Source organism: Rana temporaria, chromosome 13, assembly GCF_905171775.1.
Source record: "Rana temporaria chromosome 13, aRanTem1.1, whole genome shotgun sequence".
NCBI classification, from domain to species: domain Eukaryota; kingdom Metazoa; phylum Chordata; class Amphibia; order Anura; family Ranidae; genus Rana; species Rana temporaria.
Window position 1 is genome coordinate 119940592 of NC_053501.1, and position 14559 is coordinate 119955150.

At 59.1% G+C, this 14559-nt stretch overlaps 1 protein-coding gene across 1 annotated transcript in view; it reads right to left on the bottom strand.

Annotated features, from left to right (window-relative positions):
• Positions 1–9595: 9595 nt before the first annotated feature.
• Positions 9596–14559, bottom strand: part of LOC120920625 (acrosin-like) — a 28558-nt gene continuing 23594 nt past the window's right edge. The window contains exons 4-6 of the mRNA XM_040332810.1: positions 14232–14497; positions 13997–14142; positions 9596–9864 (exon numbers count right to left, since the gene is read on the bottom strand). Of these exons, the coding sequence (XP_040188744.1) occupies positions 9700–9864; positions 13997–14142; positions 14232–14497 (577 nt within the window). The 3' untranslated portion in view covers positions 9596–9699. The remainder of the gene's footprint in view (positions 9865–13996; positions 14143–14231; positions 14498–14559) is intronic.

The window sequence follows — 14559 nt, forward strand, 5'->3', positions numbered from 1 at the left end:
GACAAGGCCGCCAGTTCAGATAGACACCCGTCTGATCGAGGTAATTGCTCAGGGCTGAACTGGCCGAGGAACTCGATGTGTTTGGCACGTCGAGTTCCTCGGCCCTGTGTACGGGGCCTGACTCCTAACCGTACTTAAGGCGAGAGCCTGATCCACTCCCTGCTGTAAAAAACAGCAGAATCCTGGACACCACGTATGTACGAGAGTGCCATTTCATCTCCTCACACACAGAGAAGCAGGCCTTCCACGTATGATGTAAAATCCTACGTGAGGTAGACTTCCGTGCAGGCAGCACGGTAGAGACCACCAAGCCCAATAGGCCTCGGACCTTCAGCCCCAGGCTCTCAACAGCCACGCCGCTAAGCCAGTGGCTGTAAAAACAGGGTGGAAAATCGGACCCTGTAACAGAAGATCAACCCCCAGGGGAAGACGCTAGGGGGCGTCTGCCACCAGACGCACCAGGTCCGCGTACCAGGAACGACGCGGCCAATCTGGGGCAATCAGGATTGACAGAATTCCCTCGGCTTCCACTCTGCGCAGCAGGCGAGGAAGAAGCTACCGAGGAGGGAAGGTTTAACGTAGGCGACAGTGACCCCAAGGGACGCGTCAGCCCACGGGTCCCTTGACCTGGCCAAAAACATGGCACCTTCCGGTTGAGGCGGGACGCTAGCAGGTCCACCCCTGGAGTGCCCCACTTTCGGCACAGACACTGAAAACCCCTATGGGTGGAGAGACCACTCTCCTTGGTCTAGCGCAGTCCGACTTAGGTAGTTGGCTAGCCAATTCCGTATTCCCGGAATGTACCCGGCCAATAGAGCCGGAACGGACCCTTCGGCCCACCCAAAGGATGCGCGCGACCCCCGTCGCTGCAACAGAACTCCGTGTGCCTCCCTGATGATCAACCTACGCCACGGACATGGTGTTATCGGACAGGATCCTGACCGGTCAGGCCCGTAGATCCAGGGACCACCTGGCAAGGCAAAGCTTGATTGCTCGGAGCTCCAGAACGTTGATCAGTAGGCAGGACTCCACCTGAGTCCAGTGCCCCTGGGCTGACTGGGTGCCCCAAGCGCCCCTCCCCAACCGGAGAGGCTGGCATCCGTCGTGACCACTGTCCAATGGCCTGCAGAAAAATGACTTTCCGGCCCGAAGCACCGGAAACACCAGCCACCACACCAGGGGAGACCATGTCCACAGTCTCTGTCCTCCTCCTCCTCCTGTACCATGTCCTCAGTCTCTGTCCTCCCCCTCCTGTACCATGTCCTCAGTCTCTGTCCTCCCCCTCCTGTACCATGTCCGCAGTCTCTGTCCCCCCCCCTCCTGTACCATGTCCACAGTCTCTGTCCCCCCCCTCCTGTACCATGTCCACAGTCTCTGTCCCCCCCCTCCTGTACCATGTCCACAGTCTCTGTCCTCCCCCTCCTGTACCATGTCCACCGTCTCTGTCCTCCCCCTCCTGTACCATGTCCACAGTCTCTGTCCTCCCCCTCCTGTACCATGTCCACAGTCTCTGTCCTCCTCCTCCTCCTGTACCATGTCCTCAGTCTCTGTCCTCCCCCTCCTGTACCATGTCCGCAGTCTCTGCCCCCCCCCCTCCTGTACCATGTCCACAGTCTCTGTCCCCCCCCTCCTGTACCATGTCCACAGTCTCTGTCCCCCCCTCCTGTACCATGTCCGCAGTCTCTGTCCTCCCCCTCCTGTACCATGTCCACAGTCTCTGTCCCCCACCTCCTGTACCATGTCCACAGTCTCTGTCCTCCCCCTCCTGTACCATGTCCGCAGTCTCTGTCCTCCTCCTCCTGTACCATGTCCACAGTCTCTGTCCCCCCCCTCCTGTACCATGTCCGCAGTCTCTGTCCCCCCCCTCCTGTACCATGTCCACAGTCTCTGTCCCCCCCCTCCTGTACCATGTCCGCAGTCTCTGTCCTCCCCCTCCTGTACCATGTCCACAGTCTCTGTCCCCCACCTCCTGTACCATGTCCACAGTCTCTGTCCTCCCCCTCCTGTACCATGTCCGCAGTCTCTGTCCTCCCCCTCCTGTACCATGTCCACCGTCTCTGTCCTCCCCCTCCTGTACCATGTCCACAGTCTCTGTCCTCCCCCTCCTGTACCATGTCCACAGTCTCTGTCCTCCCCCTCCTGTACCATGTCCACAGTCTCTGTCCTCCCCCTCCTGTACCATGTCCACCGTCTCTGTCCTCCCCCTCCTGTACCATGTCCGCAGTCTCTGTCCCCCATCTCCTGTACCATGTCCGCAGTCTCTGTCCCCCCCCTCCTGTACCATGTCCACAGTCTCTGTCCCCCCCCCCTCCTGTACCATGTCCGCAGTCTCTGTCCTCCACCTCCTGTACCATGTCCGCAGTCTCTGTCCTCCCCCTCCTGTACCATGTCCGCAGTCTCTGTCCTCTCCCTCCTGTACCATGTCCAGTCTCTGTCCCCCCCCTCCTGTACCATGTCCTCAGTCTCTGTCCTCCCCCTCCTGTACCATGTCCGCAGTCTCTGTCCTCCTCCTCCTGTACCATGTCCAGTCTCTGTCCCCCCCTCCTGTACCATGTCCACAGTCTCTGTCCTCCTCCTCCTCCTGTACCATGTCCACAGTCTCTGTCCTCCCCCTCCTGTACCATGTTCGCAGTCTCTGTCCCCCACCTCCTGTACCATGTCCGCAGTCTCTGTCCCCCACCTCCTGTACCATGTCCGCAGTCTCTGTCCTCCTCCTCCTGTACCATGTCCGCAGTCTCTGTCCCCCCCCTCCTGTATCATGTCCACAGTCTCTGTCCTCCCCCTCCTGTACCATGTCCACAGTCTCTGTCCTCCCCCTCCTGTACCATGTCCACAGTCTCTGTCCTCCCCCTCCTGTACCATGTCCGCAGTCTCTGTCCTCCCCCTCCTGTACCATGTCCGCAGTCTCTGTCCCCCCCCTCCTGTACCATGTCCGCAGTCTCTGTCCCCCCCCTCCTGTACCATGTCCACAGTCTCTGTCCTCCTCCTCCTGTACCATGTCCGCAGTCTCTGTCCTCCCCCTCCTGTACCATGTCCACAGCCTCTGTCCTCCACCTCCTGTACCATGTCCACAGTCTCTGTCCCCCCCTCCTGTACCATGTCCACAGTCTCTGTCCCCCACCTCCTGTACCATGTCCGCAGTCTCTGTCCTCCTCCTCCTGTACCATGTCCACAGTCTCTGTCCCCCACCTCCTGTACCATGTCCGCAGTCTCTGTCCCCCACCTCCTGTATCATGTCCACAGTCTCTGTCCCCCACCTCCTGTACCATGTCCGCAGTCTCTGTCCTCCTCCTCCTGTACCATGTCCACAGTCTCTGTCCTCCCCCTCCTGTACCATGTCCATAGTCTCTGTCCTCCCCCTCCTGTACCATGTCCACAGTCTCTGTCCTCCCCCTCCTGTACCATGTCCACAGTCTCTGTCCTCCCCCTCCTGTACCATGTCCTCAGTCTCTGTCCCCCCCCTCCTGTACCATGTCCACAGTCTCTGTCCTCCCCCTCCTGTACCATGTCCGCAGTCTCTGTCCTCCCCCTCCTGTACCATGTCCACAGTCTCTGTCCCCCACCTCCTGTACCATGTCCACAGTCTCTGTCCCCCCCCTCCTGTACCATGTCCACAGTCTCTGTCCTCCTCCTCCTGTACCATGTCCACAGTCTCTGTCCCCCCCTCCTGTACCATGTCCACAGTCTCTGTCCCCCCCCTCCTGTACCATGTCCGCAGTCTCTGTCCTCCACCTCCTGTACCATGTCCGCAGTCTCTGTCCTCCCCCTCCTGTACCATGTCCGCAGTCTCTGTCCTCCTCCTCCTGTACCATGTCCACAGTCTCTGTCCTCCCCCTCCTGTACCATGTCCGCAGTCTCTGTCCCCCACCTCCTGTATCATGTCCACAGTCTCTGTCCCCCACCTCCTGTACCATGTCCACAGTCTCTGTCCTCCTCCTCCTGTACCATGTCCACAGTCTCTGTCCCCCCCTCCTGTACCATGTCCACAGTCTCTGTCCCCCCCCTCCTGTACCATGTCCGCAGTCTCTGTCCTCCCCCTCCTGTATCATGTCCACAGTCTCTGTCCTCCCCCTCCTGTACCATGTCCACAGTCTCTGTCCTCCTCCTCCTGTACCATGTCCACAGTCTCTGTCCTCCTCCTCCTGTACCATGTCCGCAGTCTCTGTCCTCCTCCTCCTGTACCATGTCCGCAGTCTCTGTCCCCCACCTCCTGTACCATGTCCGCAGTCTCTGTCCTTCCCCCTCCTGTACCATGTCCACAGTCTCTGTCCCCCCCCTCCTGTACCATGTCCGCAGTCTCTGTCCTCCTCCTCCTGTACCATGTCCGCAGTCTCTGTCCTCCTCCTCCTGTACCATGTCCGCAGTCTCTGTCCCCCACCTCCTGTACCATGTCCGCAGTCTCTGTCCTTCCCCTCCTGTACCATGTCCGCTGTCTCTGTCCTCCACCTCCTGTACCATGTCCACAGTCTCTGTCCTCCCCTCCTGTACCATGTCCGCAGTCTCTGTCCTCCACCTCCTGTACCATGTCCGCAGTCTCTGTCCTCCACCTCCTGTACCATGTCCACAGTCTCTGTCCTCCCCCTCCTGTACCATGTCCGCAGTCTCTGTCCCCCACCTCCGGTACCATGTTCGCAGTCTCTGTCCCCCCCCTCCTGTACCATGTCAGCAGTCTCTGTCCTCCCCCTCCTGTACCATGTCCACAGTCTCTGTCCCCCCCCTCCTGTACCATGTCCACAGTCTCTGTCCTCCCCTCCTGTACCATGTCCACAGTCTCTGTCCCCCCCCTCCTGTACCATGTCCGCAGTCTCTGTCCTCCCCCCTCCTGTACCATGTCCACAGTCTCTGTCCTCCTCCTCCTGTACCATGTCCACAGTCTCTGTCCTCCTCCTCCTGTACCATGTCCGCAGTCTCTGTCCCCCCCTCCTGTACCATGTCCGCAGTCTCTGTCCTCCCCCTCCTGTACCATGTCTCTGCAGTCTCTGTCCTCCTCCTCCTGTACCATGTCCACAGTCTCTGTCCTCCTCCTCCTGTACCATGTCCACAGTCTCTGTCCCCCCCTCCTGTACCATGTCCACAGTCTCTGCCCCCCCCCTCCTGTACCATGTCCACAGTCTCTGTCCTCCCCTCCTGTACCATGTCCACAGTCTCTGCCCCCCCCCTCCTGTACCATGTCCACAGTCTCTGTCCTCCTCCTCCTGTACCATGTCCACAGTCTCTGTCCTCCCCCTCCTGTACCATGTCCGCAGTCTCTGTCCCCCCCTCCTGTACCATGTCCGCAGTCTCTGTCCCCCCCCTCCTGTACCATGTCCACAGTCTCTGTCCCCCCTCCTCCTGTACCATGTCCGTAGTCTCTGTCCTCCTCCTCCTGTACCATGTCCCAGAGGCGTAACTAGAAACTTCTGGGCTCAGGTGCAAGAAATCACAAAGGAGCATGATTTTGATACTTTTTTTGAGGGGGTGGCAGCTGCGTTACGTGAGGGGGAGGTGGCAGCTGTGTTACGTGAGGGGGAGGTGGCAGTGGTGGTGTTGAGGGGGGTGGCAGTGCCATCCTCTCCCACCACCACCTGTGCCTCTTACTGATCCCCCCCACCACTGATCTCAGCCCTCTCCCCCATCACCTCTGTTGTAGAAGTAATGGGGGGGATAGGGCTGAGATCAGTGGTGGTGGTGGGGGGATCAGTAAGGGGCACAGGTGGTGGAGGTTGGCATCGATTGCTCAGCTCTGAAAAATGTCACTTACTGTCAATCAATCGAATCCCTGGGAATTCCGTTCCATCACTGTGCCTTCTAATGTCCCGCCAGGATGCCTTCTTGTCCCATGGGTAGACGGTATAGGTACGCCACACAGAGGAAAGCTCCTCCCCCACCTTCTCTCATTGGTGCCAGCCCCCCAGTCTCAGCGCTGCCTCTGCCCAGGCCCAGATTTATTCCCTTTGCTGCCCCAAGGCCAGGTCCTTCAATGCCACCCCCCCACACACACACCATCACATAGGGGGACTCCCCAGAGAGCCTTCCTACTTACACCAGGGTCCCCAGAGAGTCTCCCCCTACATCAGGGCCCCCAGAGAGTCTCCCCTTACATCAGGGTCCCCAGAGAGCCTTCCTACTTACACCAGGGTCCCCAGAGAGTCTCCCCCTACATCAGGGCCCCCAGAGAGTCTCCCCTTACATCAGGGTCCCCAGAGAGCCTTCCTACTTACACCAGGGTCCCCAGAGAGTCTCCCCCTACATCAGGGTCCCCAGAGAGTCTCCCCCTACATCAGGGTCCCCAGAGAGTCTCCCCCTACATCAGGGTCCCCAGAGAACCTCCCCTTACACCAGGGTCCCCAGAGAGTCTCCCCCTACATCAGGGCCCCCAGAGAGTCTCCCCTTACATCAGGGTCCCCAGAGAGCCTTCCTACTTACACCAGGGTCCCCAGAGAGTCTCCCCCTACATCAGGGCCCCCAGAGAGTCTCCCCTTACATCAGGGTCCCCAGAGAGCCTTCCTACTTACACCAGGGTCCCCAGAGAGTCTCCCCCTACATCAGGGTCCCCAGAGAGTCTCCCCCTACATCAGGGTCCCCAGAGAGTCTCCCCCTACATCAGGGTCCCCAGAGAACCTCCCCTTACACCAGGGTCCCCAGAGAGTCTCCCCCTACATCAGGGCCCCCAGAGAGTCTCCCCTTACATCAGGGTCCCCAGAGAGCCTTCCTACTTACACCAGGGTCCCCAGAGAGTCTCCCCCTACATCAGGGTCCCCAGAGAGTCTCCCCCTACATCAGGGTCCCCAGAGAACCTCCCCTTACATCAGGGTCCCCAGGGAGTCTCCCCTCTTACATTAGTGTCCCAAGAAAGTCCCTCCTTACATCAGGGTCCCCAGAGAACCTCCCCTTACATCAGGGTCCCCAGAGAGCCTTCCTACTTACACCAGGGTCCCCAGAGAGTCTCCCCCTACATCAGGGTCCCCAGAGAGCCTTCCTACTTACACCAGGGTCCCCAGAGAGTCTCCCCTCATACATTAGTGTCCCAAGAAAGTCCCTCCTTACATCAGGGTCCCCAGAGAACCTCCCCTTACATCAGGGTCCCCAGGGAGTCTCCCCTCTTACATTAGTGTCCCAAGAAAGTCCCTCCTTACATCAGGGTCCCCAGAGAACCTCCCCTTACATCAGGGTCCCCAGAGAGCCTTCCTACTTACACCAGGGTCCCCAGAGAGTCTCCCCCTACATCAGGGTCCCCAAAGAGCCTTCCTACTTACACCAGGGTCCCCAGAGAGTCTCCCCCTACATCAGGGTCCCCAGAGAACCTCCCCTTACATCAGGGTCCCCAGAGAGCCCCTCTCACAGTAGTGTCCCCAGAGAGTCTCCCCCTACATCAGGGTCCCCAGAGAGCCCCCCTTACATCAGGGTCCCCAGAGAGCCTTCCTACTTACACCAGGGTCCCCAGAGAGTCTCCCCCTACATCAGGGTCCCCAAAGAGCCTTCCTACTTACACCAGGGTCCCCAGAGAGTCTCCCCCTACATCAGGGTCCCCAGAGAACCTCCCCTTACATCAGGGTCCCCAGAGAGCCCCTCTCACAGTAGTGTCCCCAGAGAGTCTCCCCCTACATCAGGGTCCCCAGAGAGCCCCCCTTACATCAGGGTCCCCAGAGAGCCTTCCTACTTACACCAGGGTCCCCAGAGAGTCTCCCCCTACATCAGGGCCCCCAGAGAGTCTCCCCCTACATCAGGGTCCCCAGAGAGCCCCTCTCACAGTAGTGTCCCCAGAGAGTCTCCCCCTACATCAGGGTCCCCAGAGAGCCCCCCTTACATCAGGGTCCCCAGAGAGCCTTCCTACTTACACCAGGGTCCCCAGAGAGTCTCCCCCTACATCAGGGCCCCCAGAGAGTCTCCCCCTACATCAGGGTCCCCAGAGAACCTCCCCTTACATCAGGGTCCCCAGAGAGCCTTCCTACTTACACCAGGGTCCCCAGAGAGTCTCCCCCTACATCAGGGCCCCCAGAGAGTCTCCCCCTACATCAGGGTCCCCAGAGAACCTCCCCTTACATCAGGGTCCCCAGAGAGCCTTCCTACTTACACCAGGGTCCCCAGAGAGTTTCCCCCTACATCAGGGTCCCCAGAGAGCCTTCCTACTTACACCAGGGTCCCCAGAGAGTCTCCCCCTACATCATGGTCCCCAGAGAACCTCCCCTTACATCAGGGTCCCCAGAGAGCCTTCCTACTTACACCAGGGTCCCCAGAGAGTCTCCCCCTACATCAGGGTCCCCAGAGAGCCTTCCTACTTACACCAGGGTCCCCAGAGAGTCTCCCCCTACATCAGGGTCCCCAGAGAACCTCCCCTTACATCAGGGTCCCCAGAGAGCCTTCCTACTTACACCAGGGTCCCCAGAGAGTCTCCCCCTACATTAGGGCCCCCAGAGAGTCTCCCCCTACATCAGAGTCCCCAGAGAACCTCCCCTTACTCCAGGGTCCCCAGAGAGCCTTCCTACTTACACCAGGGTCCCCAGAGAGTTTCCCCCTACATCAGGGTCCCCAGAGAGCCTTCCTACTTACACCAGGGTCCCCAGAGAGTCTCCCCCTACATCAGGGTCCCCAGAGAACCTCCCCTTACATCAGGGTCCCCAGGGAGTCTCCCCTAATACATTAGTGTCCCAAGAAAGTCCCTCCTTACATCAGGGTCCCCAGAGAACCTCCCCTTACATCAGGGTCCCCAGAGAGCCTTCCTACTTACACCAGGGTCCCCAGAGAGTCTCCCCCTACATCAGGGTCCCCAGAGAGCCTTCCTACTTACACCAGGGTCCCCAGAGAGTCTCCCCCTACATCAGGGTCCCCAGAGAACCTCCCCTTACATCAGGGTCCCCAGAGAGCCCCTCTCACAGTAGTGTCCCCAGAGAGTCTCCCCCTACATCAGGGTCCCCAGAGAGCCTTCCTACTTACAACAGGGTCCCCAGAGAACCCCCCTTAGACCAGGGTCCCCAGAGAGCCTTCCCCTACATCAGGGTCCCCAGAGAACCTCCCCTCTTACATTAGTGTCCCAAGAAAGGCCCTCCTTACATCAGGGTCCTCAGAGAGCCTCCCCTCTCACAGTAGTGTCCCCAGAGAGTCTCCCCCTACATCAGGGCCCCCAGAGAACCTCCCCTCTTACATTAGGGTCCCCAGAGAACCTCCCCTTACATCAGGGTCCTCAGAGAGCCTCCCTTCTTACAGTAGTGTCCCCAGAGAGTCTCCCCCTACATCAGGGACCCCAGAGAGTCTCCCCCTACATCAGGGCCCCCAGAGAGTCTCCCCCTACATCAGGGCCCACAGAGAGTCTCCCCCTACATCAGGGCCCCCAGAGAGTCTCCCCCTACACCAGGGTCCCAGAGAGCCCCCCCTACATCAGGGTCCCAGAGAGCCCCCCCTACACCAGGGTCCCAGAGAGTCTCCCCCTACATCAGGGCCCCCAGAGAGTCTCCCCCTACATCAGGGCCCACAGAGAGTCTCCCCCTACATCAGGGCCCCCAGAGAGTCTCCCCCTACACCAGGGTCCCAGAGAGCCCCCCCTACATCAGGGCCCCCAGAGAGCCCCCCCTGTGTCCGTCTATGAACGGAAGAGAAAATAAAATATGGTGTCTGAAATATTACAAGTCACATAACGATAATCCTGAACAGAAGTGGACTCCGGGGGGCGTGGTCACTGCACACATCTACATATTTATTGGTCGGATCCGGTGGGCGCCGGTACTATACAGCCACGTTAGAGATGATCCAATCCAGGAAGTACTGCACCGAAGTGTAGACCCCGGGGCTCCGAAACCTTGCACATCCGGACCCCCAGCTCGTGACTCCTATAACCGAGAAGACTTTGGTTTGGGGTCTTCGGCACATAAGGGGGCCGCCGCTGTCACCCTAAAAGGAATCCGAGAAAAAAAAGAGATTGAGCGGTTCTTCAGGGGCGGGGCTAAATACATTTCCACTTTTCAGTTAGGACTGTAGGGTTGCCACCTTTTCTTCGAGCTGAACCCCAATGCCCCTTTCACACGGCTTTCTGATCAGGCCCCTGTCAGTTTTTCAGGCGCTGTGCATCCTCACTGGTCCCTGCTGTCTTCTGGGACCTGTGTGTTTCCCAGAAGACAGCGGGGGGGGTGGGGGTGGAGGACGGGAAGGGGCGTGACTTGTGGTTGGGGGACAGTAAAACATAGAGATTGAGCCGTGTTATTACTGCTACCCAAAGCTGCAAAGACAGGAGGGGGGGGGGTGGGCACACGCAGCAGTCACAATTCTTTACATCGCAGTGCGATCAATTGTCACCACTGTGCATGTCACTGTGCTGTACCCTTTAATTGATGCCTCGGTGCCCTTTGTCGCCTCGGTGCCCTTTGTCGCCGCTGTGCCCTTTGTCGCCGCTGTGCCCTTTGTCGCCGCTGTACCCTTTAATTGATGCCTCGGTGCCCTTTGTCGCCTCGGTGCCCTTTGTCGCCGCTGTGCCCTTTGTCGCCTCGGTGCCCTTTGTCGCCTCTGTGCCCTTTGTCGCCACTGTGCCCTTTGTCGCCTCTGTGCCCTTTGTCGCCGCTGTGCCCTTTGTCGCCGCTGTGCCCTTTGTCGCCCCGGAGCCCTTTTAAGCCCCGGTGCCCTTTGTCGCCGCTGTGCCCTTTGTCGCCTCGGTGCCCTTTGTCGCCTCGGTGCCCTTTGTCGCCTCTGTGCCCTTTGTCGCCGCTGTGCCCTTTGTCGCCGCTGTGCCCTTTGTCGCCGCTGTGCCCTTTGTCGCCTCGGTGCCCTTTGTCGCCTCGGTGCCCTTTGTCGCCTCGGTGCCCTTTGTCGCCGCTGTGCCCTTTGTCGCCGCTGTGCCCTTTGTCGCCTCGGTGCCCTTTGTCGCCGCTGTGCCCTTTGTCGCCGCTGTGCCCTTTGTCGCCTCGGTGCCCTTTGTCGCCGCTGTGCCCTTTGTCGCCGCTGTGCCCTTTTTTTGCCTCGGTGCCCTTTGTCGCCGCTGTGCCCTTTGTCGCCTCTGTGCCCTTTGTCGCCACTGTGCCCTTTGTCGCCGCTGTGCCCTTTGTCGCCTCGGTGCCCTTTGTCGCCTCTGTGCCCTTTGTCGCCACTGTGCCCTTTGTCGCCTCTGTGCCCTTTGTCGCCGCTGTGCCCTTTGTCGCCGCTGTGCCCTTTGTCGCCCCGGAGCCCTTTTAAGCCCCGGTGCCCTTTGTCGCCGCTGTGCCCTTTGTCGCCTCGGTGCCCTTTGTCGCCTCGGTGCCCTTTGTCGCCTCTGTGCCCTTTGTCGCCACTGTGCCCTTTGTCGCCGCTGTGCCCTTTGTCGCCGCTGTGCCCTTTGTCGCCTCGGTGCCCTTTGTCGCCGCTGTGCCCTTTGTCGCCTCGGTGCCCTTTGTCGCCGCTGTGCCCTTTGTCGCCTCGGTGCCCTTTGTCGCCGCTGTGCCCTTTGTCGCCGCTGTGCCCTTTGTCGCCGCTGTGCCCTTTGTCGCCTCGGTGCCCTTTGTCGCCGCTGTGCCCTTTGTCGCCGCTGTGCCCTTTTTTTGCCGCTGTGCCCTTTGTCGCCGCTGTGCCCTTTGTCGCCTCTGTGCCCTTTGTCGCCACTGTGCCCTTTGTCGCCTCGGTGCCCTTTGTCGCCTCGGTGCCCTTTGTCGCCCCGGTGCCCTTTGTCGCCCCGGTGCCCTTTGTCGCCTCGGTGCCCTTTGTCGCCTCGGTGCCCTTTGTCGCCTCGGTGCCCTTTGTCGCCTCGGTGCTCTTTGTCGCCTCGGTGCCCTTTGTCGCCTCTGTGCCCTTTGTCGCCTCTGTGCCCTTTGTCGCCGCTGTGCCCTTTGTCGCCGCTGTGCCCTTTGTCGCCGCTGTGCCCTTTGTCGCCGCTGTGCCCTTTGTCGCCGCTGTGCCCTTTGTCGCCTCGGTGCCCTTTTTTTGCCTCGGTGCCCTTTGTCGCCGCTGTGCCCTTTGTCGCCACTGTGCCCTTTGTCGCCTCTGTGCCCTTTGTCGCCTCTGTGCCCTTTGTCGCCTCGGTGCCCTTTGTCGCCCCGGTGCCCTTTGTCGCCTCTGTGCCCTTTGTCGCCTCGGTGCCCTTTGTCGCCTCGGTGCCCTTTGTCGCCTCGGTGCCCTTTGTCGCCACTGTGCCCTTTGTCGCCACTGTGCCCTTTGTCGCCTCGGTGCCCTTTGTCGCCTCGGTGCCCTTTGTCGCCTCTGTGCCCTTTGTCGCCTCGGTGCCCTTTGTCGCCTCGGTGCCCTTTGTCGCCTCGGTGCCCTTTGTCGCTTCTGTGACCTTTGTCGCCTTGGTGCCCTTTGTCGCCTCGGTGCTCTTTGTCGCCTCGGTGCCCTTTGTCGCCTCTGTGCCCTGTAAAATGCACTTACCTTCTTCCATGTCCTCCCTCGATGTCTTCTTCCGCTTTGGTGACGCTTCAGCCAATCAGGTTCCTGATAACCAGAATCCAGGAACCTGATTGGCTGAAACGGCCGTCAGTCTTATCCAAGGAACGCAGCCCCCCGTACATTCCGAGGATAAGACCTTGTGGGAGACGAGGGCTCTGATAGGCACTTCCGCTCAGCCAACCAGCTGCCGTTATTCAGGTAACCGGCGCCCTATGTCCGGCTATCTGAATAGACCAGCGGCAGCTGGCAACCAACAATAACATACAATGCATGAATGTATGTTATTTGCTGCAGCGCCCTCTATAGACGGCCGCCATCACTGCAGTTAAATTTTGACATTTTATGCCAGATAAAAGTTCTTAAAGGGCCCGTTTTTTTTTTGTGACTGGCCCGGGCGTCCCCATGGACGGGCCACCGCTGGTGCCCACCTCCTGTGGTGATCCTTCTGTGTGTTCTCTGTGATCGGCTCTGCTGGGGGAGGAACACGAGGAGGGGACAATCTGATCTCCCCACCTCCTCTTCTATACAGAGACACTGGCCCAGATTCAGTAAGATTTTGCCCTGCGCCCCCGCAAATTTGCGCCGCTGCCCTCGATTCACGGAGCAGTAGCTCCGTAAATTGCGAGGGCGCGCCGGCAAAATTGCCCGGCGTAAGCGCGCGCAATTTAAATGATCCCGCAGGGGGGCGGGAATCATTTAAATTAGGCACGTTCCCGCGCCGATCGTAAAGCGCATGCGCCGTCGGGAAACTTTCCCGACGTGCATTGCGGCAAATGACATCGCAAGGACGTCATTTGCTTCAAAGTGAACGTGAATGGCGTCCAGCGCCATTCACGAATCACTTACGCAAACGACGTGAAATTCAAATTTCGCGACGCGGGAACGGCGGCTATACTTTAGCATTGGCTGCCCCTACTATTAGAAGGGGCAGCCTTACGCTAAACACGCCGTACGGAAACGACGTAACTTGCGTACGCAGGGCTCGCGCAACGTTGTGAATCGGCGTTAGTATGCAATTTGCATACTATACACTGAGCACAATGGGAACGCCCCCTAGCGGCCATCGCAAGAATGCAGCCTAAGATATGCGGGCATAAGAGCCTTATGCCACGCAGATTTTAGGCTGCAGTCGGCGTTACGATGTTTCTGAATCAGGAGCATTCGTAACGCCGGAGCAAGTAAGCAATTGCGCTGCGTAACTATGGTTACGCAGGCGCAATTGCTCTCTGAATCCGGGCCACTGAGGGGAAGGATTACTCCGCCTGAGGAGCCCGAAAACCATCAAATAGTCCCGGCGGCGGAGTAATCCTTGTGCTGCGGTTCTCCTCCGTGTCTCTGTAGAGGACATCGGGATCAGAGTGTCCAGGATAAGAACTTTCCCCTAACGACATTAACTCCTCGTTGTTCCTCCCCCAGCTGAGCCACAGTGCAGTCTGAGTCATGTGTCCGGGTAGAAGGCGGAAGGAGACCCGGACACATGACTCAAAACCCGTACTTTCCGGGTGAATCCCATACAGGTGGCAACCCTAGTTAGAGGACTGTAGGTGTGGCCAAACCGTGTGTTTTGGTTCTTCTGGGGCGTGGCTAAATACCAACAACCCTTCCAGCTATAGTTCTGTGGGTGTGGCCTAAAAGTGGGTGTGTCAGAGTAGAAAATACAGATGTGGGGGCCTCCTACCTGGCAGCTGTCGACCCCTCCTATCTCGTATCCGGCACACAGATTGTACGCTCCCAAATCGCCGTTGTACCAGTTGGTACTGTTGCACGTCTGGAGGTCTATAAACCCAACCGGGGCCTCCTGGAGGACGTCCGACGATTCGCTCGCTGCCAGGAAGAAGAAAAACGCCATTAATTTCAAATCCTCGACCACGAATCTTGCGTTTGGATTGTACAATGGGATTGGTGGCACTTACAATGCTCGTTGGTCATGCCCCAGCCGGCGATGAAACAATCCGTCAGATGTTCCAGGATGACGTCCCTCTGGGGGAGGCAGGCCGGCTGGATGTAGTCGTTGAATTTGATGACGCTATCGACGAGCAGGAGGGCCGCGTCGTTCGCCTCGGAACGGGGGTTGTAGTCTTCGCGTTCTATTTTCTTGGCGATCCTTCTCACCTCGGTCTCCCCACCCAGGTCGGAGAGCTGGTTGGCCCCCAGCACCAGCCGCCATTGCAGGTAGGAACTGGAAAGACAAGACCCCGGGGGGGGCAGGCATTAACAATCGCACCCGATTGGTCGTTACGT